Source organism: Phragmites australis, chromosome 11, assembly GCF_958298935.1.
Source record: "Phragmites australis chromosome 11, lpPhrAust1.1, whole genome shotgun sequence".
Classification (NCBI taxonomy): Eukaryota; Viridiplantae; Streptophyta; class Magnoliopsida; order Poales; family Poaceae; genus Phragmites; species Phragmites australis.
The window spans coordinates 23843135-23851776 of record NC_084931.1 but is presented as its reverse complement, the minus strand read 5'-3'; the positions used below and the strand labels follow the sequence as shown (position 1 = coordinate 23851776).

The following is an 8642-nucleotide window of genomic DNA, read 5'->3' as shown; positions in this document are numbered from 1 at the left end:
AGCTATCGATAACATATTATAGGAAAAATTAACATTCAAAGTCTACTTTTGATTACTTTTTTATTCTGAAAGATAGAAATGAAAAGGATGTCTCTGAGTCTACAGGGTCAAAGAAAGCAAGAAACAGGAAAGGAAAATTTTCACGATGGCATACAGACCTATGATTTATTAGGACAATTTATTTACATTAAGATATGTATTAGAAAGATATTTTAAAAATCATAGAATATATAAAAAAAATTAATATATAAATAAATATTATATATTAGAGATAGAGAAGAGATAGATCGTATCTACGCGCAACACATTAGGGAGGTACATTTTCATGGAATAGCCACGAGGCCGCCGCGTCCCATCTCCTCCCCAGTCGTGCCCTTCCCTCCCCTGCCCGGTAAAAAGAGTAGACTCCGCTAGCAGCTGCAAGAAACGAGGGCGGGCGGCGGTGAGTGGGACTCATGGTCATGGTAGTGGTGAACTGGTGATGCGAGCAGATTGTTAATTTTGTTACTGCTACTAGTGGCAAGGGGCATAGGCCATCCATGAGAGGGAAGACAAGAGAAGGGAGGAGTCGCTGTTGTTTGGTAGCTGCGTAGGTCTCGTGGGTTTGCGTACCCTGCCACCCGCGTCCCTATCCGCCCGTCTCCTCTCTTCTGCCCCGCCCTGCCTCGCCTTCACCTTCCTCACCGTTTCCGCAAGGGCCAGATAGGATTTGCTTCGGTTAGGGTACCGCCGCGCCGCGCTGCGGTGGGTTTGGGTTGTTGAAACCGTCAAGGAACGGGGACGTGGGGGCAAAGGAAGGGAAGGGAAGATTTCCTCTGGTGGTGACGCTGGTTTCTTGATCGGTTGATTCCCTCTGTTCGTGCTCCTCTCCTGTTTCTTGATTCATCGATTCTTTCGCCGCTTGGGTCTCGCTTTCCCGGCCGCGGATTCGGGGGCATCTGATCCGCGATCGGGCGGGATTGGATTCTTGGTCTTGGTGCCGCGGCGTAATTTGATAAGAACAAAAACTGAAGCGGGGAGGGAATTATCAAGAAAGCATCGGTTCTTGGTGGTGGTGGTGGTGGGAATCGTGGTTGGGGGAGGCTGATCTTGGGGAAGGGAGGTCTTGTCACGGCGGCCCGGTGGGGACCGGCGGCGGCGATGGCTGACGGGCTGGATCGGTGGCGCGACTTCTTCCGGGGCGCCGGCGCCGGCATCTGCGAAGTGATTGAGAACGCCATCCTTGTGGCGGCCGCCGACGCGCCGCGGGAGCTGTTGCACCGCCGCGACCGCATCGCTGAGAGGCTCTTCACTGCGCACTGCCGCAACGCCGCGACCCCGCCGCCGTCCTTGGGCAGCGTTGCGGCCTCGGCTACACCGGCCATGCCCGTGGAGGAGGACAAGGGCAGCGTGCGCCGCATCGCTGAGAAGGAGAGCAAGGTGGATAGCAGCATCAACGGCGCCCACGACGGGGCGCACGGCCACGACTCGGACGACGACTCGGACTCCGACGACGAGCGGCTCCGCCGCGCAGCGGCGAGCAACTACGGCCACAACTACGATGATGATGACGACGAAGAAGAGGATGAGCAGCACGCGGCGGATGAGGAGGAAGAGGAACAGGACCACGAGGCTGACGAGCTCGAGGCGCTCACCAATGAAATCGACGAGGAGTCACAGATCGTCGGCGAGGTCCTTCGCATCAAGGACCTCCTCTTGCACAAGGAAAACCATGTATGGTCTCATTTCTTCACTTCCTCAATTGCTAAAGTTTCTTCAAACTGATCTGAGCTAAAACATGATGTTGTTGCAGTCGGATGCCACTTTGTTCGAATCGCTGAGGAGGCTGCAGTTGATGCAATTGTCTGTCTCCACCCTAAAGGTACAAAATGGATATTGCATATGAGCTATGTGATGCGTCTGAGGGTGTTTGTTACCTGGTTGCTGCTGCTGTTTTGTTTCTTAATCTTTGGGGCTGTTCATCACAGGCTACTGAGATTGGGAGGGCTATTAATCGGCTGCGGAAGCACAACTCACTGGAGATCCGTCACCTCGTGCGCACTCTCATCGAGTAAGTTCCATTTTCTTGTACTGAATTTTGCTCTCTAGGGCTATTCATATTTGCTTTGAAACAGCTTAGGAAAGCAAATTACTGGTCAAATATACCAATGACTACTCCAGCTACATGGTCATAAAACGCATTAGCTTCTGTGCTCATTGAGTCTTGAAGTGCCTTTTTGTTAGTGTGCTTGGAAACATTGTTGACATCTGAGATTACTCTTTGTATTTCAGAGGTTGGAAAGTTTTGGTTGATGAGTGGGTCAATACTACTAATGCTGCTCTGGCAGGTAACTGAAGTGAATCTGTTGATTGTCGTAGTTTATCAAACGGTTTCTAAATGAAGATTTACCTCTTAGCTTAATATGGACATGGATTCCTTTGATCTGTAGATAACTCCCCTGGCTCTTCAAATCCTTCTGTTGTGGATGAAGAAGAAGAAGAAGGGCTTCCTTCTCCACCTTTAGATGAAGGAGCCTTCTTTGCAACCCAGACTACTTCTATTCAACTTTCTGAGGTACTGATATAGTTAGTTCCTGCTATTTGATTGGGTTTGGTGTTGAACAACAATCTAACTTTGCATTATCATGTTTCTGCCTCTCCCTTCCCAACCTGAAGTTCTTTGATGAAATGGATGAAGATGGAAGTGAGTACAGCAACTCAGCAACTGCTTAATTTTCCATTCTTATTCAACACTATGATAATTAACATTATACTTGTTATGACAGACTTGAGACATAATAATGATGCCAACCTTGGAAACAAGAGGGGAAATACTGGTGGGAGGCCTGCAAACCATTCAGCAGTTGCAAGGCAAGAGCCTCCTCGTCCTTCTCCTGAAGCTGTCGAAAGGGTTCAATTCAGGAGGCCGGAATTGGCAAGCCAAGAGCCATCAATGAGGCACACAAACCCGCAAAAACCTCAAAGTTCAAGTTTGCAAGTCAAACCACATGGCATGCTCAACAAGCAATCTAAGCCCTCAAGTTTTGAATCTGGGCCTGGGAGACCATTAAAGGCAGCTCCTCAGCAGAAACCCTTTGGTGACATGAAACTTAAACAGACTCGAGAGCATATTTCTGTTGAAAGAAAGCCTACAGCGAGACAGATGGATGTAAGCACATGCTACCTGGCCTAAGCTTCGACTATTGATTAATACCTTGCGACTCATCTCTGTTTTTGGCTCTAGAAATCAAGGCTCGCTCTACAACAGTCGGCAGGAGTCAAACTGGCAAAGCCGAAGATCTATGATGATGGCTTGGATAATAACAGGAAGCTGGAAGCAGCAAAGAGAAGGCTCCACGAGGGTTACCAGGAAGCCGAGAATGGTTCGTGTCTTTATTTTAACACTCGGCATTATTCTCTTTTGCCACATGTCTTGAATTTTTGCCTTATTGTTCCATACCTTCATCTGTGCAGCCAAACGGCAGCGCACGATACAAGTAATGGAGCTGGGTGACATACCAAAGCCTAGGGTTCAAAACAGACAACCTATGGTGAAGTCAAGGAATAACATTAGGAATTGGGCAAATGGGCGGCGCTAACTCGTCCGTGATTTTTTTTCCTCACCTGATGAATTGTTGCCATGCCTGCCCAGTCCGAACGCATATGCTCATCCGAAAGCAGCTGAAATCAGCTGCGAGGACTAGAACGAACTTTTTGAACAAAACACATCTGATGATCAGGAAGGGTTTCCCTGAAGTTGCAAGAGCGCACTGGATGCAATAAGTTACGCTCCTGCATTCGTAGAGTTTAGCCATGTCTGGATAATTGTAGAGTGGACATGTGGTTCGATCTGTACGGGCTGGTTATTTTCTTCTTTTTTCTTCTTCAAAGGAAGCTGTAGATACCAGGTAGAATAATCATCAATATTTGGTACATCCCCTCATCTACCTTCAACTTTGACAGGAAATTTTATTTAGTGGAACATTCTTGGTATATCTCTTGTTCTCTTGCAACTATGTGGCCATGCCATGTTCCTTGCGTTTGACCTACTTGCTCTTGGCATGCAAACAAGCGTAGGGTCATCCTTTGCCACTGCCAGGCTCTGTGGTGCAATTGGTGTATGGTCATGGTCAGACCCCGGAATTGAGCAGGCATTTCAGCTGCTGGTGTTGAATGTTCAGCCTGGAGAACATGTCGATATCAGCAATCTTTACAGTTTGAAATTCCATGGAAAACTTTTAACCCTCCAGTCAGATTTTTGTTTGATAAAAGCATTGGAAAAGGAGAATGGAATTCAGCAAAGTGATCTAAGATATGCATGTGCATCTAGTAGATTGGGAGAAGCGTGGATTCCACCAGCGGAGTGGTTGGTTGGAAGGCCATTTCCATAACTGCATCGGGATTCGGGCACAATCGGAGAAGGCCCCACCCCAATTATTCATTCCAACCTCCTCATCCATATCAATTCTTCCAAGGAGTCCATGACTCGTCTGTCACTCATGAACCAGTGTGCTCCAGCTCTAGCTCCAGCTTCTGGCGTTATACCATGAAAGTAACTAGCCAAGGTCCAAGAGTGAAGTACTCGTTTTCGACTCAGTTTGGAACGCGGGGAATTTCACGGGACAAAATTATCTTATGTTCTCGCGTTCGACCACACCCAGAAGATCTTCGGTAATATACGAAACACACAATGGAAGTACTGAAGCATGAGAAAAATGGCTTCCGTTTACGAGTAGAGACTCGAAACACATCCGTAGTTTCTTAACGCCACGGATGCTCGCGGGCTATCTTCGTCTTGTCACGGAGCGATCCCTATCCTGCCTGCCTTTGGATTCCGCACTGGCATGTGCGCCAGCTTTGGTTGGGAGCGCCCTTTTCTTTGACCCGTTCGTTCCTTCGTTCCCCAAGAAAACATGCCACACAAGGCTCATTTCCTACCCACCTTCCACCTCAGATTTGCCAAAAGATTTCTGCTCCTAATGATGCCCTAATTGCTACTAGTAGTTGTTTATTGCTAGGGTTTAATCGTTAAACATTTCAAAGCAAATGGCCTGGATCACAGCATCACACGTAGGCAGCCATGAACTTGTTGTATTTATTTATTTCTTCCAGGAGCAGTAGTGAATCTTCAGGGGGCCATTTCAGAGACAAAAGAAAAGAGTGGCATTAGAGGATTTCTCCTAAACAGTATTTTTTAGTTTTTAGTTCTCAGAGTAAAATAGAAGTGATTTTCTGAAATAAACTAGATGCCGAGAACTAAAAAAATAACTTCATCTGATTCACTTTTTATAAAAAATCACTTTATCTATAGAGTTTACATTAGATAATCACTTTCAACCATAAAATCATTTTCCTCAGAGAATCATTTTCTCAAATAAATAGATTAGAAAAAATTCTACCGAACATGTCTATAGACATGCTATTCCTGTTTTTAAGAAAAACCATCTTTTGAGTAAACCAAAATCACCTTTTATTCGCGCTCTTCCGGGCCAGAATCTTTGTGGAAATCCCAGTACGTGTAGCGTCGCTCGCAGCCGAAACAGACGACACTGCAAGGACGAGCAAGACGCGTGGTCCTTGTGCAGAGTGGTACATGGCCGCATGTGCGAGGTCACCATGGCACCTACAAACAAATGCTCCTCATCGCGTGATCAAGAAACAATACGATCTTGGGATCACCTTGTCAAGTTAATAATGCTGCCCGGTAGGTCCTGTTCTGAGAAAAGTGAGTTGGTTAGGAAGTCCTTGGCAGCCACTGCCATAAATGGAGCGGCCTCCAGAGTGGCGAAATTCATGGAGGGTTAACAAAGTCAACTCGAGCTTCACAAGTAGAAATTCAACATGAATTTTGGGTGAACTTTGCATCGAAAGCAGTAATTTTTCTCTGCACGGATCTTCCACGAGCAACAGTGTCAAGGTACTAAATAGCGTTGATAGTGGTTGTAATTGCGCCTGCAATAGCAGTAGCGTATAAATGCTACCGATATATGGTAGCAGCCAAAAATAGCGAATTGGAACTTAGCGACTGTTATAGCGCTTATAAGACTGTTTTAGCAGCCGCTATTTAAGTTATCCTTACAGTTCATTCGTAACGCATTAATTCTTTAAATATTTATTTTTAAATATTAAATTTGTGTTGTCTTATTATCTTGTTATAGGTACAAGTTGGGCTTCGAAAGTCTAAGTTTTAATTAATTGGTATATTCTGCATGATTTTTATGAGGAGAAAGTCATAAAAATTAAGTGTACCGCTATTGAAACTTAACATATGTTATATTGCCCGATACCAGCTATTCGCTACCTGATGCCAATCCTCTACTACTGCTATCTACTATTTATTGCCTTGGACAGTGTGACCAATATAGCACACAATTCCTCCAGGAAAAGAAAGACAACACCCACGTTTAAACAGGAGATCCACACTAGATAAGATCATTTTTAACCATATTTTTTTATTTCATTTCTTTTTTTATTCCCTTCTATGTTACATTCTCTTTATTTTCTTTCATTTAACAGTTTCCCTTTGAGAGAAATCGCGAAAGTAAATGAGAGAAAATTCCGTTTTGAAGGGAATGACCTTAGTAATTCCGTAACGAGAACCGTGAAGAAAAACTGTTAAACCATCCCTAACCATATTCCCTTTATTTCGTTCCCTCCCCGATTCTCTTTCCCGTTCCCATTCTCTTTATTTTCTCTTATCTCCAACAGCTTTCTTTCGAGGGGAATCGCGAAGGAAAAGAAGAGAGAATCTCGTCCTGAAGGGAATGACCCTAGAAATCCCATCGTGAAGGGAAATTGTTGGAACACTGAAGGGAACGAAAATCCTTTCACGACGAGATTTTAATCTCCGAAGAGAAGTTATTAGGACTAGCCTTAGAACACTGAAAGAAACGAAAATCGTCTTCGAAGAAGATGGTGTAAAAGATGTCTAAAAGATCCTTTGTTTGCACTGCACAACTGCAGCTTGGCTTTGTGAGGTTGGTGGGTGGGCCCACCTGGCATGGACGGTGCAGGCCCAGCGCCGCCGCCTCGCTGCTTCAGCGCTGAGATGGAAAGCTCCTCCCCGGGCGCACAGTTTGTAGACTAGTCACCACCAGTGGGAGCGGCCTGTGGGAGGGAGTGGAGTGGAGGCCGGTGCGAGCCGTCGCTGGTCCGATCCGCAACGGCAAGAATGGGAACGCGGCAAGGGGAGTTGCGGCCTGGGCTCATCTGATGCCAGTGCGCGGCCGGTGGTCAAGCCACCTTGTCTCCTCTTCCAGCTTCGTTGTTGCTGTGCCTGTCCTTGTCGTCCCCGGACCTGACGGGCAACCTAACGCGATGTGTCACTGTAGGATCAAGCCAACCCGACCGGCAACCAGAATTGCTCGCCGAATCGTATCCAAATTTAAATCAAGTACGTGTGATATTTCTGGACGGCCGCACGACCGAACTGTGGTCGCGGATCATCTACTTGGGCTCCGTTTGGAACGAGGGGTTCCTCCCCGGTCACCGCGTGAATTTAATTGCTTCGTTTCATACGAGACTTTTTGCAAAAGTTCTTGTGAGTTTCAAACGAAGCCTTCTCTTCGGCCTCGCAAACGTCCTCATCAAACGGATTTGGCAGTCCCCCGCCGCGGCCTCAAGTCATTCGGCCCCTCCTCACCGCCAGGCACCACCATCGATGGCCGATGGCTGCATCACCAGCCAGCCAGTCGCACAACCGACATGCATGCTACAACTCGAACAATCATATCTTCCTACCAACGGCATGAGCATCTGATGCACTGCACCCAAGGCCCAACTAGCCATTGCAGTTATGACGTTCCAACAACACTGTCAAATGGCACCGGTGACAAGTGACCCAGGCATCGACAATATACCAGGGACCAGAGTGTACTGACAGCAAAGTTTCTCTACCATGCTAAAAGGAGCTCAGTGTCGTCAGGAGCAGCCTTGGCTCAGAAAGTGACTTTTCTTACTTTGGATGGAGCAGCTATGGTTTCTACTCAGACAAGCAGAAAGGCATAAGACACTGCCTAAATCGTTGCATCCTGGCCGTGATTAACCGATGATTAACTTGGGAGTAATAAACATCAGAGAGCTATGATTAAACCTGCACGGACGTGAGCAGAAAGATGACAGCAATAATTCAGGGCCCCAACACAACCCCAGCTAGTGGCGATGATCGTTTGGGCGGAGGGGAGAGGGGTTGTTGGCCGAGGCCTCCCTCGTTCTTTTACCCTTTTTCTGCTGCTCGGTGGCAGGTGTTCGGTGCTGGACCGTGACAGGCAGCATAAATCGCACAATTTTTGTTTCTTTGTTTCTTTCTTTTTCTTTTTCGATGGCGCGAAGTTCTTCTTTGTCCTCCCGATCGAATCGCTCAAGTGATCCACGACGAAACGAGTGTAGATTTCACGTCAGAAATTGTGTCGTTCGTGGAGATTTCACGTCAGAAACGAGTGTAGATTTCATGTCGGTAGTGATGTTTTCAGCTTTCCCTCGGAGCCTGACGTGCGGGTCCCGTTGCTATCTCACGTGTCGTTCGTGGAGGCAGCAGTGGCCAATTAGGATGTGATTAGCTGCTCGTACGGGTTTTATTATAATAGGAAATGAAAATAGAGATAGAAAGTAGAGAATAATTTTTTTTATTAATTTAATAAAATATTTATATATATAGATGATGA

The 8642-nt window shown here is 46.5% G+C and overlaps 1 protein-coding gene across 1 annotated transcript; it reads left to right on the top strand.

The window, feature by feature from the left end:
• Positions 1 to 326: 326 nt before the first annotated feature.
• Positions 327 to 3972, top strand: LOC133884505 (probable mediator of RNA polymerase II transcription subunit 26a). The gene is made up of 9 exons (XM_062323944.1): positions 327 to 1713; positions 1793 to 1861; positions 1968 to 2050; positions 2272 to 2327; positions 2430 to 2554; positions 2656 to 2683; positions 2766 to 3148; positions 3224 to 3362; positions 3454 to 3972. Exons 1-9 carry the CDS (start codon positions 1141 to 1143, stop codon positions 3576 to 3578), a joined length of 1581 nt encoding a protein of 526 aa, XP_062179928.1. The 5' UTR covers positions 327 to 1140; the 3' UTR covers positions 3579 to 3972.
• The last annotated feature ends 4670 nt before the right edge of the window (positions 3973 to 8642 follow it).

Excerpts from the sequence above, each read along its gene's own strand:
- LOC133884505 (XM_062323944.1), top strand. The coding sequence starts at position 1,141 with ATGGCTGACGGGCTGGATCGGTGGCGCGACTTCTTCCGGGGCGCCGGC. Across the intron at positions 1,714-1,792 it reads TCTTGCACAAGGAAAACCAT|TCGGATGCCACTTTGTTCGA; the intron begins GTATGGTCTCAT and ends ATGTTGTTGCAG. Across the intron at positions 2,328-2,429 it reads TACTAATGCTGCTCTGGCAG|ATAACTCCCCTGGCTCTTCA; the intron begins GTAACTGAAGTG and ends TTTGATCTGTAG.